General features: G+C 40.5%; 1 protein-coding gene across 1 annotated transcript in view; it reads right to left on the reverse strand.

The window, feature by feature from the left end:
* The window catches only part of kiaa0586 (KIAA0586 ortholog), a 169,165-nt gene that overhangs the window by 71,852 nt on the left and 76,838 nt on the right, over positions 1 to 20,475 (reverse strand). Inside the window, exons 14-17 of the mRNA XM_063007183.1 lie at positions 16,210 to 16,282; positions 14,143 to 14,403; positions 10,012 to 10,180; positions 8,145 to 8,333 (exon numbers count right to left, since the gene is read on the reverse strand). Coding sequence (XP_062863253.1) covers positions 8,145 to 8,333; positions 10,012 to 10,180; positions 14,143 to 14,403; positions 16,210 to 16,282 — 692 coding nt within the window. The remainder of the gene's footprint in view (positions 1 to 8,144; positions 8,334 to 10,011; positions 10,181 to 14,142; positions 14,404 to 16,209; positions 16,283 to 20,475) is intronic.

Raw genomic sequence — 20,475 nt, forward strand, 5'->3', positions numbered from 1 at the left:
TCACCTCAGCAGTCAGACGCATTGTTCCGGAATGAGAGCTCTAATACGTGAGTGCACTATCGATGCAATCTGGCACTATAAATGTGTTCCTGTAGAGAACCCCTAAAGCTCTGCTCGTATCTGTTCCTCCTAACACGAGGGAGATAGCATCGTAACGCTATTTACACGCCAGGGCACGCAGCAAGCCGTGCTCTCACGTGAACGGGATATTAAAGACAGTCCTTCCCTGCAGCAGCCGGAGCTGAAGCACACCTATCAATTCTTTTACTCCAGAGAGGTCATAAAAGACACCGACAAGACTCAGACACTCTTTCAGTTTCAGCCCCCGCACATATATTTGCCAGGCTGGGTGGGCAGCACAGTGTCACGACTGGCATCCATTGTAGAGGTGGCCCGGGAGACAAAGAAGTTCAGCCAGAGTGCCAAGAAGCTGGCTCTCATAATGGTCGTGTATCCGCTCCATCGCGGAGGGATGTGAGCTCGCCAATGCCACATTAACGGCCAATATAGTTACACATTTGTGTAAATCTGCTGCAGGCACCGAAATCTATTTTTTCCAGACCTCTGTAGAGAGCAGGGCAAATGCAGAGTAGTTTTATGATTTCCATAATTTGCCTGAAGGGCATCCAAACAGTGGTGCAGAAGCAAAAGGGTCTGACTCATGTGAAATGCAAAAAAATGTGATAGGAAACATGTGGGCTGAGTTGTATAACTGCCAGTAAAATGTTAGAAAGGAAGAGACTCATTTGCACTCCTTCGACTCCAGAGTGGAAGGTAAGAGAAAAGTAAACCTGGAACAGACAGATAATCATAAGAGAGAGCAATAAAAGTGCAGAAATAATAAAAAGAAAAATGTTAGTGGTTTCTTAAAATGAAATAAACCTGAGCACACAGACACTCGTACTTTAAAAAACGGAACGAGCAATAAATAATCGTAATTGTATACTAATGACAGTAGATGCAATTAAACAATGAGCCAATCAAGAAACAACTATTCAAAATAAAAAAGGAACTACGTTTAATTCAACATAACTAAAAAGAGCATTCAACACAATGCCCATCATTTTGGGAGAACACTTGTAGAATACTGACAATGAATAAATACTTCATTTATTCATTGTCTGTTTTTGAGGTGGGTACAATTCACTTGGCGAAAGATAGGAAACACCCTGGACAGATCACCAGTCCATCACAAGGCAAACACACCTACACACATTCACACACACCTTCACACCTAAAAGGACTTATTATATCTCCAGTAAAAATGCATGTTTTTGGACTGTGGAAGGGACCAGAGCACCTGGAGGAAGTCCACGATTGTCCTCAAACCCAAGTGGTAATTTATGATAGCTTTACATGTTGGTAAAGCCAGTGCACTAGCTGATTTAATCCTATTAAAGCATTTAAATTAAAGTGAGGTTCAGGTTCTTTTATTGATAAAACTATATGAAATGCTATCAATATGTATTGGTTATAAAATAAATGATTTTATAGAGTTTTAAAGTGACAAATTCTGTAAAGGTATTTTGGAATGTATTTGATGCTATACATAGTGTACATTCCTGACACCCACAATGTTTGACAGGAACCCTTAATAAACCCTTCAGCACCGATGCATTGTTCTATTACCAATAAATGTGTTATAAAAACAATGTTGGTACCTTTGTCATTAAGCATTTACAATTATCTTAACCTCACTGAGATGGACTATTGATAGACCACCCAATAGCTTGCCCACTGTAGATAAATGCATCAATGTGCATGGCTAGTCCCATACTTCGGTTGCACAGATTGATAAGTAAGCTGGCTATAAGATACTTTTAAATGTAATTGAACCCAAATATATTAACAAATAATTAAAGCAAGTAAGGAGTCAGAAATTAGCAGCAAGTTTTATTCATACTACTAGGACTGAAAATGTCTGAGCATATAATTAGTTTGTCCTGGTTGGGTGCCTGGGCTGGTGATTTGTTTACTCTTTCTTTAGGTATAAACAATATGAATGCATAATGTTGTGCTCTAATAAACCAGTCGGTGCATTCCAATAGCTATTCAATATTCATAACAGTATCTGTAATAATGCACAACCATTGTAAGCCTTGATGAGAGATGGATTTTAAAGAACTGCATCATTTAAAAATGTTTTTTCATTGCACTTGTTTCAAATGAACACAGGGCTGATTGTTTCACACAGAACTTTAAAACGCTGCCTCTAAAAATCGACAATCTTTTCTATTACAATTATGTCACTTGAAGTGTAAAAAAATCAGCCTTCTTCTTTGACACAGTGGCATTGTCCCAGTTAAGAACCCCAGAACTGCCCATACTGATCAACAGGACTGTGTGACTTTCACTCTTAAAAGTAAGGATGTTCAGAAAGCAGCAGTTACAGAACCATTTTTCAACATGAAGTTTGTTGGCTAGTTTTAAAACCATATTTTGGAGCCACAGTGAATTTAAAAGACCTAAGACCTAGATCTAAATGTTTACACTGGGTGTATTTGTTTTAAAGTGTGTATTTTTAGGAGTGTATTTTTTTCTAAAATGTATTTTATATGTTTCTTTGTCTGTCTGTCTCTCTGACTCTCTCTCTGTCTCACCCATCCCTGGTAACAGTATATGAAATACAAAACTAATTTGTGCCATGTGCTCTCACCACAAAAAAAAATCTGGATTAACTTGGACAGACATTTTAGTCTTTCTGCCTCCCAGTAGAGACAAACCAGGCAATTGTGGGTCATGTGTCGAGTGGTTAGTGTGCTCTCATGCAGAGATGCTTGGCAATACTGCAGTAAGGAAGAGTGAAGCATTTATGCATCCCAATTTGTTAGTTTAATATGTAACAAGCCTCCTACATTACACTGGGAATTAGTCCTGATTCAACTGGAACATTTAGTGGATTGTTTGTTTGGATTTTAACACAATGTTTCATAAATTTGTGTCATTTTATGGCATGATCGATATTTTGTTTAAGTCTGCTTATTGTATGTTGTTGTTGTATATTGTGGGTCCATCTTATTTTTTTATTTAACGGCTACGATAGGTTTAAACTGTTCTTGTGAGTACCCAGGTGGCGCAAAAGTATATTCTGCTAGCACACCAGTGCTGAGATTCTGAACACCCCGGTACGAATCTCGGCTCTGCTACCGGTCGGCTGTGTGCAGTTGGCACAGTTAGGCACAACTGGCAGTGACTGCAGCAGACAAAATTGGCCACCGAGTCTGCTGGGTGGAAAAAGGCCGGATGTTCAAACGCTGTGTAAGGACCCTGGTTAGCAGACCTGTGCAGAAGTGGATGAGCCTCATACAAATCCACCGAAGCACAGGTGAAAAAGAAGGGATTGAGGACTGTGCACGTGTCAGAAGGGGCATGGAACAGGCAAATATACCCTGCTCGAACACAATTTGCAGCGGAAGACTAATTGGCTATGCTAAGTTGGGAGAAAACGGAGAAAATGCATAAAAAAGGGGGGGGGGGGGGGGGGGGATGGTTCTTGTCTAACAATTTCTTTTGTGGTTTTAAGCATGTGTACTTGTCTTTCCTTTGTGAACATTCAGTGGATTAAAAAAACATTAAATGAAAAGCATAACATTTGACCAGACCAATAAGTATGTTCAAATTAGAGAGAAGTATCAAATTTAACCCAGCACGAAAAAAAGACCTGGCAAGTTAGTTTTTATAGCTTGACTGAGAATCAAACATTCAAACATGAAACCAAATATGCACACAGTATCCCAACCATCAGCCAGATCCTGTACACCAGGGCTGACTGGGCTGATAGGCACGATCTACAGTCTGGCATGCAGAACTTTATAAGCTGATTTGTGGGGAGCAGCCTGCCATACTTAGCCAGCATCTGAAACTCAGAGGCAGTTCACGGATGTGTCTGCCTGAACAGCTGCTGCAGATGAAAGACTCCCTGTGCTTCCCTGGGGCCTTCTGCCAATCCCACTGTCCTCTCCGGGGAACCATGGAGACGGGAAAATAGGGCAGCTCAAAGCTCCAGTCCTGCAGAGTGTCACTGAAGGAAAGAGGGATCTGACCAAACCCCCCCCCCTCCTCCCTCCCTCCCTCCAGCCCTCTTACAGACACTCTTCACAGCACCACAGCAGTCTGGGAAGTTATTAACAAGTCTGGAACTTTCCACGCGCACACACACACACACACACACACACACACACACACACACACACACACACACACACACACACACACACACACACACACACACACACACACACACACACACACAAACTCGCACTCACAGCAGGCCTACAAACAGTGATGTAAAATTCAATAGCCACCAGTACTGAGGCGGATGAAAAAGGAGGGTTGCGTCAGAAAGGGCATCCAACATAAAAACTGTGCTGACATGCAGACCAACATGATCTGCTCTGGTGAAACCTAAATATGGGAGCAGCCAAAAGAAAAAGATTCTGTATACGACTTAAAGACAAAGAAGGCCTTCTTTGCTTCTAAAGGTTTAGCAATTATTTGATTTAAACTGCAACATAAAGCGTTCCTTTAATTACATTTACACAATTTTTTCCTTAATATGAATATTTCCTGTGCAGGTTAATGCAATGACTAAGCTTTTCACATGTACATAATCTTTACATAGGCTGTGTGGCGCTGTGCACATTGTAGCGCATTGGACTTCTAAGCTCAGATATTCCAAGTCTCCAAGTGTTTGGACACCTGACCTTGGGCTTGTTGGACATCGTTTCAAAAACAAATGGTATTAAAATAGAGGGACCTTTTAGATCTGTGATCTTTTCATCTATAACAACAGCCACTCTTTTGAGAAGGCTTCTTACCAGTATGATGTATGTCTGTAGGAATTTGTGCTCATTCAGTCAAAATAGCATTTGTATGGCTGGGCAATTGATGTTCCATGTCATTCCAAAGCTGTTAAGTGGGGCTGAAGTCAGGGCTCTGTGCAGGCTACTGGAGTTTCTTTAAACCAAGCTTCTTCATGTCTTTACTGACCTTGCTTAGTGTACAGGGGCACACTCATGGGCCCTTCCATAAACTGTTGAAACAAAGGTGAAATCATATCATTTCCAAAATATAACTGATTTATTACACCCGGTGTGGCTGAAACACGTGAATTCAATAGAAGGGGTCTCTTAATACTTTTGTCAATGTAGTGTAGCCAATCATGTCTGTATACAGACAAGTGGCCAATATCACAGATTATGCCTAGTTCACACTACTCGATTTTCGCCCTGATTTTCGTTCGCCGACTGGTCGGGAGAAACTCGGTGTTTGCTCGGCGATCGAAACTCGGTTCTCAATCGCTATGTGTGAACTACTCAACAACACGATCCGAGTGGCTCGTCGAGTGAAGAGAGATATCTAGCTTGTCAAAAATCTGGATTCGAGTTGCCCAACTGGCAATGAGTGCTATGTCGACCAGCCAATGAGAACGCAAGATACGGTGTGAGGGAAAACGCAGGGTAGGAGTGTAAAAAGGTGGGACAGGTGATTAATATAGTTTATATCAGAACACATTGACACACACAAGTTTTACAGTATTTCTGACCTTATCGTTCTCTACAAAACATAACGCCAACGGTGCATTGCCAAAAATATTTATTAACCTACGACTCACTATAGAACAAACAATCCATGCTGCTCGCATAGCCAAATCCACTCAGATTCATTTACTTTTTCTCCTTGATTCTCGCTACTTGTTGACGTGCATTTTTGGACATGGTGTCCATTTAACCCCTCGTCACTTCTTGCATGACAAAACGTAGTTTGGGAGACCAAAAAAGCTCGCCTGCGATTCCAGTTGGTGATAGATGGTGTAGTGTGATACCCCCTATCGCTGATCAGTCGTGTAGTGTGAAAGCCACACCGACTTGAAAGACTCCCGATTACAAGAGATCCAGTTGTGTAGTGTGAACTGTACAGCAACCTGATGACTTGGACAGATTTGAACCCCTGTTTAAATAGATTAATATAAATACATAAAATTAAAATCTTTTAGCAAATTTATACATTTCTGTAAAATAAACAAGGCCCAATAATATATTATCCATACATGCAACTACAGCAGGGCCAATAACCGACTGATTTGTGTATGGCTGTGCTCTAATTCCTTTTTCCTAACTGCAAAATAGTTCTAAAAGCTTCAGCTCTTGCTCGTACAAATCCAATAATGCATTTGAATAAGTGCACAGCTATTTTAAATATAAAAAAACAAGCGCTCCTTTATTCAAGGGAGGAGGAAGTTGTGTCTCTCTCATGCTGGTGACAGCCACTGCATTGCAGATGTGATTAGAGGAGGCTTTGTTCGCCTTGCCGCAGCCCAGAGCAGAGGTCAGCTAAGCAAGCAGGCGGTATCAAAAATGGCCTCCGACTGTTTAAACGTCATTACTTCAGTCCCTGCAATCTGATTCCATTTATGCTCTAGTTCATTAGGAACGCTGCATCAACACGTCGTTACAAACGCCACCGAATTCCTGAGGTTTAACAAAGAGTGTGTGGTGATGTGGCCACATCTAATCACATGTTCAGACCATTAGAGGAGTGATTAATGGCTTCAATTCCGTCAGATTTAAACTAGTGCTCCTTTGTAATGCCACAGGTAACAATGCTTGAAGTGAAAAAAAGAAAAGATCACTATCAAACCACATGAATGTGTTTAAATGCTTACATTCTTTTCCTTGTGGTTGATTAGGCGACAAGGTTGGTCAGGAGACCGTAGCTTAGGCTGATGTAAACTGGGGGAAAAGAGTGCAATCAAGGGTGTTTCAAATTAAAATAGCAGGGAAGGAGCAAAGGGGCATCCTAATGAAGAGCTCACACAGCACAATGTACAGTTGCACACATATATTAATGCTGCTACGTGCTCAGTGTTGGCTATTAGAAGTGAAGCTTTACAGCAGCGATGTGTGCAGACAGTCTGGGCATAAGCTCAATGCTTTACTGCAGAGTAGACAGCAGACGACAGTGCTGCTAGGGTAGTGGGGGACGTGAGGTCATTAGGACACAGTGATACATGCGCCTACACAGTTATGTCAGCATCATTAAGGCAAAAGGCATATTGAGCACTGGCCCAATGTATGTTTAACATTTAAAGGAGCTATCAAGCATATGCAATCATTAATTTGAAGAAATATACAGCCAATTACTGTATTCTTCTGTAATCTTCAGCATGCACAATTGTAACATGGTGGAAGCTGTTAAGAGCAGCACCAACTTTGGATTCGTGTCCATCTGTATGGTCTAGTTCGAAACGCAGCTGGTGACAAAGAGGCGTAGTAGCATGCTCTTGACGTGCGCTTTTTATCCCTCTGCACTGCCTAGTCTGGCCGGATGATGAGGTACAGAGGCTCAGTTGCGTTTTTTTATGTCAATCTCTCCTGATTGATAGACACCTGCACCTCATAAGAGTTCATTTGCTTCACATGGAAGGTTTCCTATATATATCACAGCTATTCACTGTCCTCTTTGCCAGCTCCTTGGTTGTCATACTTGCATTTCTCTGAAACCGTGATGCCGGACCACTTGATTCATCAGCATTTTGTTTACTTCTTGGAACTCGCCTCGGTGCCACGGTTTGTAGGGCCTCACATGGGAACCGCTCTGGCAGAGCGGACTGCCCCAGAGGCGCTGTGACATCCCTGTTCCTGAGTCGGATTCGCCTGTGGGTTGGAACCAAGAGGTACAGAAACATCCCTAATTGTCTTTTTTCCAAGAGTTTGGTTTGACCCGAACAGCTGGGATAGAACCTGTCACACCACGACATCCAATTCTCAATTATGGCCTTAATAATGAAAAAAAAACTCTAATTTGATGAGTCTACAACAATAGGGTAATCAAATACCCAATCAAAAAGAAATGTAAGTATCTAAATGTTTTAGTTGAAAGGTTACTGGACCTCTGCTTTTGGCTAAAACACCATTTTAACCCTCTGAAGTGCACTTAGTTAAATAAACACTGCATTGCAGTTCTAAATGTATTCACCGAAAAGTATTTTGAAAAAACAGCTACGTTATCAGAAAAGTGGCTACATTTATAGACTGAACTCAGTACAAATGCTCTCAGATGTTTCACTTTGTTGTATAGCATGCATTTGATAAGAAGTCAGAATGTAACTGGGTTGTGATGTTAGTAGAGAAGTTGTAACTTACCCAGAGGTATAGCCATGGGGATGAGGTAACCCTGTAATGGGAGACCTGGCTGCTGCTGCTGCTGCTGCAGGACAGGGTCACTAGGACTGAACAGATACTGAGGTTTAGAAACTGAAGGCTGCTGCAGTGAGGTCGCAGCACATCCAGCAGAATCATAGGTCTGGGTCTTGCAGGACTTAACCTTTACACCTAGAGCACAAAAAAGAATGAACATTAATGAGTAAAGCAATGGAAACAATAATGCACCACTTTCATACTAGAGAAGAGTGGGTTCATCAAGGAAGTGGCACCTGGGTATGGTGGGTAAACAGCTGGAATGAGTAAGAACATTGGTCCTGTGATCTCTGTGTTTAAGGAACACTGATTTTAGACCTTTACTGAGCAAATGTTTGATTACTTTTAGCGGAATGTTCTACAGGAAGCGAATAACCCTTAACTTCTAGTGAGTGTCCTGTTTATTCAGCTAAATTCTCTCCAGTGTTTTAAATGCCACACAGCAGGCAGAAAGGAATGCTACATGAAGTCTAAAAAGAAAAGCTAGCAACCTTGAATCAGATTAAATCGTGTGGCTTTTTTCAGCATTCTTTCTAGTTGTTGCTTCTGAGTTCTGACTGTCACTGCATAATTTAGATTTCAGCAATATTTTTGCACGATATCACACATAATGGAAGGTGGCATGTATATATTTTAGGGAGATGTTATAGCATTTTTTTTATATCCAATAGCAGTTAAGATCTAATTCATCAGAACAGATTATTGTCAAAGTCGTAGCTATTGCCACTGAATGATTTATACCTCATTTTTCCCTTGACAAACATTTTTTGTGTAAATTAAGCATATTGTCATTTATAAAACAGATTTTTAAATAAGTATATATATTTGAGTCCTGTCAGAAACATGTACTAGCACCCCCTGTTGCATGCCCCCTTCATGTTTTGTTACTCATCTAATTAGCTTAAACACTACCTGTAGCAATATGCAATAAAGAAGTTATAAATAGACTATTTGGATCAAGCAGATATTTGTGAAAGTGAAAATGAGCAACATATTTCTCAAGATCAGATTATTAGGGTGCATTCACATGAGAAGCGGCAAAACCGATTTTTGCGCCGGCTGTGCCGCTGTTTTCTATGGAGTGGGGCATTTTTGCTGTGACCTTTTGCTGCATTGGGCTTGTGTTTTTTGCCGTGGTGCTCAAGGTTCACATGATTGAACTTTTGCCCAGTTTGCCGCTGACCTTTTCAAAGCACCTCCAATGAGACGAACTGTTTCATATGACATGGTAAAAGCAACACAGGCAGTACGAACAATGCTTAACATGAACAAAACTTAACATGACTTATTCAATTAGTTGAGAGAACCTATGACCAGTAATAAATAACTAAGAAAAGTTTAGTATTACTGTGTCATTCTTTTAGTACATTAAATCACATTAAGGTTTTCTTACAATAAGCGTTTTAGACTCTCTGAAAAGCTGATTCTCACAATTTCTCAGCACCCCGAGCTATAACACAAGTTTAAAAGTGAAACTAAGGAAAATCCAGCTAAACATAGATGTATGTGGATGCTTTCAGAGTGGATTTGATGGTTATTTCACACAAATGCAGATTCATCTCATGGCGCACTTTGATGACGTTTTACGGCACCGCTCCAGCCAGACGCTGAGAAAAGCGGCAATTTGCATCGAGGTTCGAAGTTTTGCTGCTTCTCACATGAATGCGCCCTTAAGGCATCCCGCAACTATCATAAAATAAATGGTGCAGCTAACTTGGGCACAATCAAGATTCATGAGACAAGGCTGTGTAGTGGAAATGAAATTCTAGTGCATGGCAATGTGGAATCAGTAGAAAGGCTATATTTCTATTACCTTTAACACTCTCAATCACTTTAGGACGCTGAACTTTGGACTTTGGTGTGGGAGAGCCGAATCTGAGGTAAGGGCCTTTCTTCATTGTACGTCGTTGGCCCTCATACAGAGCCTTCCCGTAAACCTTCGCCAGGTAAGCCTCATCATCCTCAGACTTCAAAACTACCGACTAGGATGGAAAAAAGCATGACAAAAAAGATGCAGCTTAATGATCTGTTCAAAACAACTAATTGTATACACACACAAGGAAAGACACAAACCTACAAATAATCAAAGAATAATCACCATGCAAAGATTCAAATTTTACTACCTCTCCAATCACAATCTGTGCATTCATTCTGTAGATATGTATTCGTCTCATATCATGCTGAAAATACCGGTTCAGCGACCGGTAACCAAGTTTATGTTGGACATTTTAAAAGATCTCATAATACTGTCAAGGTTGGATGGGGTCAAAAGTAAATCCACCCAGAATTGAAGCAAGAATATAAATGTTTGTTTCTACCTTGTGGTCAGCAATGACATTTGAAGTACATTTTGCATCTATGGCACCATGAGGGGCTACACTCCTGCTACACTGACCAAGCCCAAGTCCAGATAAATAGTAAGGTTGAGTCAGGAAGGGCATCCGGTGTGTCAAACCAAACATGCAGCCAAAGGATCCACTGTGGTGGCCCTAACATGAGCAGCTGAGAGGAATCATTTATGATTGTTAAGTGGATCTGTAATGCTTTAATGTTGTTTATATTCCAGCAGCCTTGGGGACCATGTAACCAATAGTTTTTAAATAAGAATTTGCGACTGAGCTGTGGTTGGACCTTCCACTATTACAGTATTTAATAACACATGTCTAAAAAGACACACAAATTGATAGATAATTACAGAATAAAGCTTTTGCTGTGGCTGGTTTAGTCCTATGACCTAAACCACATTTAAAAAGCTGTTGAGTGAGCTGAAGAGGAAATCATGAAAAAGCCTAGAAGCCTGGAGCTCTGTATTCTCTCCAATATTTTCTAGCATTATAGGACAAGACTTAATGCTGCTATACTGACAAAGTCCTACAAAGTAGTCATTTATAAAGTGCCACTATATGTGGTGGGGTTTTGTTAAAAACATGATAAGACTGTGTTTTCTATACATACATTTATTTAAATTAATGGTTAAATGCCTTTCTTTAATGGTTAAATGTCTCTCACTGTCTGCTCAGTGTACGTCTTAAGCTGCCTATCATCCACATCTATATTCATTTGGATTGTTGAAAATCTTAGTAAAAAAGCCAATTTTGCACACCAATGTGGAAGACTACATAATAATAACAGGTCTTCCATTTGGTAAAATTTTACAGATGTAAAATATGTCCTTTTATATCAAGCTCCTAGTGTCGACACTCAAATTACTCTCTAATTCTCTTTGTTAGAATAATCAGCTGTTTTGACTTGTTGTCAGTCTCTGTGATAGAAGGCAATAAAAAGCAGCCCAGCGTTTTTCGCAGTAACCACGCAGTCAGCCATGGAGCTGTTGCTAGGCTGCTGTGTTTTAACTGAAACTAGGAGACGTGTCCAGCAGGCGTTACCGCAGAGCAGACCCAAGCCAACCACAGATAAACAGCAGTGCCCTTGTGTGCTCGCTCTTATTTACAGCAAATCAATGTGCAGGAAAGCATATGGACACTGAGAACACCTCATTTATTTAAGGCACAACAGAAACAGAGCAGGGTCCTGAGCTATTGTGTTTGCATCCAGATGGCCAGATTACAGAGTGTTGTGAGCTTGATGTCTGGATGTGTCGATAACTAAAGCATATGTACAGAGACGTATGAATCAGCAGCTTACTGATTAAAACATTGGGAGAGAAATGATACAACCACAGGTACTGAAAATCAGTCAAATTGTTCACCAGTAAAATTACTCTGTTTAGTCTAATAAATGTAAACGTTTTTAATTCAGTGGTATATCAATAGCGCAGGGGCAGCAAAGCGGATAAGGTACAGGACTAGTAATCAAAAGGTCACTGGTTCAAGCCCCACATCTGTCAGCTTGTCACTGTTGGGTCCTTGAGCAAGTCCCTTAACCTTCAATTGCTTGCAATGTATACTGTCTCAGTTGTAAGTCACTTCGGATAAAGGTGTCTGCTAAATGCTGAAAATGTACAAATGTAAATCTCAGTGGTTAAGGTACTGGGACTAGTAATCAGAAAGCTGCTGGTTCAAGCCCCATCACTGCCAAATTGCCAAAAGGCCCCTAACTCTCAACTGCGCGAACTGTATTCTGTCTTAATTGTAATTTGCTTTGATAAAAAATTTAGCATTTATAATGCCTAACAGATAAAGAACATGACATTAACTTCATTAAATACCATAATCTAGAAATATAAAAACACCCTCTATGTCCTTTGTTGATACCATCATATCAGGCTGACAAGCTAACTGCTAATATACTACACTAGCTTCTACTTGTCATATGTAGAAACAGAGAGAGAGAAGCATTTCAGTCCTAATTTGCACAGTCATATCCACATGCCCATGATTTATTAACCGGCACTCATTCGTGTTAAACAGGGCGCTCGGTTGGCACAGTTGTAAATCATGTTAGCCCACTATCTATTGGTTGGTCAGGCATCTACACAGACATGACTGGCTATGTCTGAGAGGAGAGGTGGGGGTGACCAATTAGCCTAGCAACTGGAAGGTGTACTTGTCAGTGCTGGTCCCAAGCCAAGATTATATAAAATAAGAAGGGCATCAGTAAGGGCTCTCTCGGCATTCAGCATGAAAAATTGTGCCAAATCAGGTATGTGAACAAGAATGATCTGCTATGTTAATGTTAAAATATACTTTCAATTTTGATAGACTTTTCCAAAGCAGCAACAAAAAAGAAAAAAAAGAACAGCAGCAACAAAAAAGAAAAAAAAGAACAGCCACAATTTTGGCTTCATTCCAGACAGCATGCTTTTGTGGTAGACTTCTTATTCCAACACTGTAGTCTACAGTATGACATGTAAAACACATACTTTTTTTGATGACTGCCAGGCTGCAAGTTGCTAGTACATTAACTTGATTGAAATCTCAAATGACATTATACACAGTCGAGTCACATTATTATGACCACCAGCTAATATCCAGAGCACCGCCGTGTGCAGCACGGACAGCAGTTAGACGAGCTGGGAGTGACTCAAAAAGGTCCTCGTAGGTTGTCACAGGTATCTGGAGCCATGCTGACTGTAGTGCATCCCACAGCTGCTGGAGGCTGCGTGGGGGAGGATCCATAAAGCGAACACAACAATCAAGGTGTTTCCACAGATGCTCAATTGAGTTCAAGTCTGGGGAATTAGAGGGCCAAGGTAGTACTTGGAAGTATTGGTCATGCTCTTCCAACCAATGTCGGACATTTCTAGCTGTGTGACATGTCGCATTGTCTTGCTGAAAGATCCCATCCGCCCCGGGGGAAGACAATTTTACCCATGGTACTTTTACCCATGACAGCAACAAGGGATATATGTGCAGACAGCCTATCGCACTCATTATACTACTCCTTATATACTCCTATACTACACCATCAAGCCAGCTCACAAAACTTTCTTCATGAGCTACACACTGCCGCCATCCAAAGTGGTCACAATAATGTGACTTGACTGTGTATTCTTGCTACTAAGTTCAATAGTAGCCAAATTAGTCAACTAACAGGTAGCAGATAGTCTGGAAAGCTAACTGCTCATACACTTACTCAAGTTTGTGACTGTTATCTACAGACAATCATGAGTGTATCAAGAATTCAAACAACCAATAAAGTACCTTCCAGGTTTTGAATATAAAGAAATCAGAGTGGTATTAAACTTAAGTTAAAACATCACACGCCCCTCACATCACAGTCATTTTCATGTTTAAATCAGAATAACATCTTTAAAAGGAGTAAAATATTTAAAAACTTCTACTTGAGTTTAAGAATGGAGTGCCAACTAAATACTTCATGGCACAGTTTGGGCTGCATATCAGTTATAAAGCATGCCCGAGAAACCCTGACGTGACTATTATCTTTTCCTTTTTAGTTGAAAACAGTAATGATTCATGTTGTTGAACACATTTGAAGCACTATGCGGCCATCACCTTGTGAGCGATGGTGCCATCACACTCACCGCCTGTGGGTTCTGCTCAGTGCTGCTTCTGAAAGATGGCACAAGCTTCTGGCTGGCTGCCTGTGTGCTCAGTGTCTGACGTCTACTGGAGTCTTTTTGAGAAGGCTTTCTTTTTGCTGCTGCACTGGCTCCTTTTTGCTCTTTCCCAGCTGTGCTCCGGTTCCTGCTGCTCAGGTCCTGCTGCGCTGAGCTGCCTGCTACTACGCTATCTCTCTCCACAGTCTTTGTCTGAACAGTGGAGGCCTGTTCAGCCAGCTCAGCCTGGCACACACACAAAAAACTGATTAGAGACAGAAAGTATTACAGAAAGTACTCAGACCCCATGACTTTTTGCACAATTTCTTATGTTGTGGAGCCCCTTTGGCAGCAATTATAGCATCCAGTGGTTTTGTCCTTGAGTAGTTTTGTCCACTCAAGGACATTTAGAAATTTGCCCCAAAGCCACTCCTGCACCTTTTCATCTCATCTGACAAGAGAACTTTCTTCCTTTTGCAGCTTCCTTATCATACCTTCATATTATACTTCAAGCCGGTTGTCACACACCCTTTAACTCAGCCGTGGTTCTGTCTTGCCACTTCCATAAAGGTCTGATTTATTGAGTGCTGCACAGATGGTTGTCTGTTTTCTGGACTTTTGGAGCTCTTTTACACTAATTATTGGTTTTTTTTACCTACCTGAGCAAAGCTCTTCTGGCCCGGATGCCCAGTTTGGCTGGATAGCCAACTATGGTTCTTGTGCAAGCTTCTTTTATTTAAAAATTATTGGGACCACTGTGGTACTGGAAACTCTAAACCATAGATTCTGTTTTATATTCTTGCAATGATAAACCCAGTGCATATTATCTAATCACAAAAAAACAGTCTAGTTGACTTCATTGCTTGGTATTTGTCCTAACGATCCAGTGTAAATAGTTATAGTTATAGACCCATGTGTTTTAATGTCCAATCAATTCAGATTGCAACTGGTGAACTCAAATTGAGAAAAATTAAAGCAATCGGGATGCACTTAACCACAATTATTAACTATTTTAATGAATGTTTATTATTATTATTTTTAAGATATAAAACTTTGAGGAAAAAATGCAGTTATCCATGATGCTACTAGGGTCGTTTAGTTCCTCAGCCCCCAAACTCAAGAACTCACACAATCGCTTCGTGACTGTTCCTTCCTTCTTCGAAGGTCAACCTAAAACCTTCCTATTTACTGCACTTTATTCTTCTTTCTCTACATGTTAGTTTTGCCATTTTTCCTTTTTTGTGTGTGTTATAATGATGTTATATGCCCTTTCCCCTTAATATTCACATTGTAAAGTGTCCTTGGGTATGTGAAAGGTGCTCTATGAATTAAACTTATTATTACTACACACCATATAAATGGAAGAATCACTCAAAAAACAGGACTGGCAAGTGGTTCAGTCCAGCAATCAGTCTATTTATGTGGTTTTATTCCAGATAGGCCACACATGTGCAAATGCCTAATTATGAAACACTATTATGTGTTTTTGATGAAAAGCTAAGCAAAGTATAAATAAGCCAATGTCAAATTTTGCCCTAAATGAAATCTGGCAACCCTACCAAAATAATCTATTACTGTGTTTGTGCCAGGCTGAAGTCATGGTTATTGTTTTGTCTTTACATACCATGAATAAGTGAAAACAACCTACAGAGTACAGCTCTGTGGATTATTGGTGTGCAGTCTTTAGTACCAGTACAAATAAAAATGTGCAAATGTTATGTATAAATGCTCTGCATTTGTTGTCCCTTGATATAATTAACCACATTTTAACACCTTTCTTATCTTTGGTCTGTAATTTCATGGAAGACAAGTTGAAATGAAATGAGAACATTGAATCACTGTGCCTGTAATTGTCTAGATTTGCTCTGGATGGGCAGATAGGAATGGCATCTCTCTTACCCATTTGAGATTTGAGCATATAGCTTCTTGATGCAGTGGGAAAAAGGACGGACAACTGACAGTACTCCAAACACTGTATCATGACGCTAGTGTAACTCAGCCCCAGTGTAAAACTGTGGTGATACTAAAGACATTGTGTGTGGGGAGCGTCACCTGAATCTCCTTGCTCAGTGTGTTTATCCAAGCATCAACGGTCTTCTTTATTCTCAGCTCCTTACTGATGTCCCTGCAAAGAAAGACACAAGCCAGGCTCTTAATATTCATTGGCAGCTCTCACATATCCCAGTTCACAAGGCTTCATATTTCACTACACTGTGCATTCAGGTAAAAACCATCCTCAGCAGAACAATTGCCTTGGTTAGTAAAACATTTATCAAACCAGCGATGCGTTACTCCAGGCACTCTTTTACTGCGTATTTACTTTTCTGTTTGAGGCCAAAAACAAGTTCTTAAAAAAACCCACAAACCCAAGGACCAAGCACTTTTTTGTGCATAATCACAACATATACTACAGCCAATTAGCTTCCCAGCTTTGGGTTCTTTAAATAATCAGTTCGCAGGAGGATAAAATGACGACTGTATCAATCACAATGAGCAGTGATATCTTCGGGCAGAGCCGATCTAAATGTGCCATATTTCTTTCAGAGACACTTCGAATGCTCTAGCACCCCTTTACAGCACAAATTATGCTAATGCCCTGCTGTCTCTTGGCCTGTTAGCCTGGCTCTGCATCACTTATTGCAGTGTATAAATCAGAGAGATGGGGGGAAGAGTGACATGCTCAATCCGCTCAATCCAAATGCCGCACTCCCACTTACTCTGCATGTGGAGGAGACTACGCCAGTCAGCAGGCATTATGTTTCCTTTCTTTTTAATAATTTCTTCTTCTGTTTCTGTGCTGTTTTAGAAATCAAACAAGAAGAAATAGGACAGAAAACTGGATTGTGTGTGCAATTTTACATACATGTAGGATCTATTAGACAAGACATGCATGTCATACAAATGCACACGAGCACCACTAAGAACTTTGGACCAGAGTGGCAGTGGCTCATTCGGGTACCAGGAGAGCACAGCTGTTTCTGGGCACAGCAGACAACTTCAGCCCCTATACGGCAGAATAGGGAAAACAAACATCTGTTCTAGTAGCCAAAAAGCATGCACTGGAAAACAGCCTGGCATGGATCCACCCTATCCTACCCTAGCCATAGCTGACATTTTCAACTCATCAGTTCGAAACTCAGCCCTGCCATCCGACTGGGCGGCTACATGAACAACGAATGGCTTGTTGTTCATACAGGGTGGGAAGTCGGATAAGGACCTCATAACTGATGCAATTACGACCTCTGCTGGCTGATTGATGGCACCTGCACAGAGTCAAGAGTTAGCAGACGCTCTTATCCAGAGTGACATACAGAAGAACTTCTACAGTGAACATTTCCCTACTCTAGTTTAAGTAGACAGCAGTCCAAGAACACAAATCTACTGAAATCCTGATAGAACAAAAAATTAGAACAAAGAAATGATTAAGAGCGTTAGTAAGCATGTTAGTTCTCAGCTTAAGTGCCTATAAAGAGGTGGGTTTTTAATCGTCTTTTGAAGTCAGTGATGATTTTGAAGATGGACTTATATTCATTCATTTATTTATTTTTAGTAACTATCATCCTTTTTTCAGGTCGGGGTGGTCAGGCGTGTACACACCATTTGAGCAAATGAATATCACTCATTTAAACACATAATTAGCATATCTAGAGGTGATTTATGTTCTGCATGTTGATGTACCCACAGAAAAAAATTCTGATCGAACCACGTTACTATGTGTCAGCCACACTACCTGAGATAAATTTTTATGAAATGGAAGCCTGATGTGTTCCATCACATCTACTTATTTGTTTAAAAAACATCGCCCCATTTATGTTCATTATGTCACCAGTATCAGAAATGAATTCAGTATTTACACACTCAATTTACACAGTCAATTAACCATTAGCATGTACTGGGAAAATAGAAAGAAACTGGAGCACATAAAGGACTCCAGCATGGACATAGGGTGAACATGTGCAACTCCTCAAAGACAGTGATTGAAACCTGTTCTTCAGGATCCTCCTGCAGTGTGAAACACACACTGCCTGCTGAGCGTTTTACATTTTCCATTCTATGAATACGTTTGCTCCTCAATGCAAGGTTAAGCCCTCCACACCTATAAACATATGCATACATATTCCTGAAACAATCCCGACTCCCCGTTAACGGCATGTCTTTTTTTTTATTTATTGCATGCTTCTTCTGTTCTTGTCAAGCGTCTGCAGCGTGATGGATTTGCCTAATCAGATGATGCTTGGAGACACTCGTGATTTCAAATGGAGCACAATTGATCCAAGCGCTCGGAATGACCTTCAATTAACCTCCCACAGGCTGCTCGACATTTACACCAGCGCTTTCCACCTGAGGCCTTTTAAAGTTTTTATTATGCTGAACGTTTGAGCTACTTAGACCGAGATGGGAGAAATAAGAGAAGAAAAATGAGCTATCAAGTGTATTCAGCACAACACCATCTTCACTTTTTATTCACAACGATGAAATGCAAAATAACTGCACAAATAAGGAAAAACAATGTGATCCAACAGAGAAGCATTTTCCAGAAAAGACAGACGTTTTAGAATTATTGACCAAATATGTCCAAAGTTAGAGGAAATAAAGGAGACATCAAGATTTGTTAGAATGCGTCAATCTATTATGAATTGCAATAAATTATTAATAGTAGAACTCCGTATTGGTTTGCTCTCTGCTCTTTAGTAAGTTTCATTTAAAAACAGAAGTAGTCTGTTTTAATAAACAAGATGCTAATTCAAGGGTTTGGCTATTTCAGACTAGCAACTGCTAAAATAATTATAAATTAATTTATTTATTAGGAATTCACACCTTGGCAGCCTGTTGCAGCAGCTCTTACCTACTTTAACGTCATGTTTTACACTTTGGCTACATTCATGACAGGAACGGTAGTTACTCATTACACAAGATTCATCAGATCACAAGTTAAATGTCAAACACAGTCATGGACAATTTAGTATCTCCAATTCCCCTCACTTGAACGTCTTTGGACTGTGGGAGGAAACCGGGGCTCCCGGAGGAAACCCATGCAGACACGATGAGAACATGCAAACATCACACAGAAAGGACCCTGACCGCCCCACCTGGGGATCGAACCCAGGACCTTCTTGCTGTGAGGTGACAGTGCTACCCACTGAGCCACTGTGCCGCCCTCTGCTAAAATCAAAATATGCATACAATTTAAATGAAAAGTACTGGCAGTAGAACAGAATCAGTCAGCTCATCAATTCTCTGCACTGGTCAGCTTTAAGTGTTGCTACTAAGTGGACTGAGGCAACAACACCACTGCCATAAAGTAATTGGCTCACAGAATGGCTAGGCTAAGGATTGAAGCAGAAAGAAATTATACAAAAAACTAAATCTGCCTCTGGCTGCAATACTCGCTACTACCTGCATGCATTATTAGCACAAGTACTGTTTGTCAGGTTCAAGTGTACTGTTCGTCCACTGATATGCAGTGTCAAGTGTCCTCTGGAATGGTATAAAGCAAATCACAATTGGGCTTGAGAGCAATTAAATGTATTTTGGAGTGATTATTCACAGAGCACCATGGCTATATGCATACTGCCAACTGTAAAGTATGGTGGAGGAGGAACAATGACAGTTTTAAGCATTGTGAACGTTCAATGTTTTTGACAACAGTATGGGGTAGATCATTTTCTCTCCTTTCCTTCAGTATAACCTTGTGCACAGATGAAGTCTATGGACAATGCTTTGCTGGACATAAGACAAGATTCCTTTCTTGATCCCCATGGGGAAAATTCGAGTATGACAGCAGCTCCAGCACAGAGTAAATACAGTTGGAGTCAATAGAATAAAATAAATATTGACTATGTAATGCAAATTATTATTATACAGCAGTATGACAAATTACAACTATACAGGAAAACACTGTTTGTACTATAAATGCACATATGTGTGTAGTATGTAATGTATAGTCAATTGCAGGAAAGTGCAGTTCATTTCTCCATTAATGATGGTAGGTCGTTTTGGTCCAGATGCAGCAAAACAAGCCCAAACCATGATACTACCACCACCATATATTACAGACAGCATAAGGATACTTATGCTGGAACACAGTGTTTTAATTTCTCCAGACTTAATGCTTCTCATTTAAACCAAAAAACTAAATCAAAAAGCTATGGCTTGTCAAAGCAACCGTTTCTAAAACTGTGGACAGGCAGCAATGTTCTTTTGGGAGAAAAGTAGTTGTCCCCTTGCAACCCCTTCCACACACACCACTGTGGTTCAGTGTTCTCCATAATGGACTCCTGAACACTAACATTAGCCAATGCGAGCGGGGCCTTTAGT

The sequence above is a fragment of the Trichomycterus rosablanca genome, chromosome 13 (assembly GCF_030014385.1).
Source record: "Trichomycterus rosablanca isolate fTriRos1 chromosome 13, fTriRos1.hap1, whole genome shotgun sequence".
Lineage (NCBI taxonomy): Eukaryota > Metazoa > Chordata > Actinopteri > Siluriformes > Trichomycteridae > Trichomycterus > Trichomycterus rosablanca.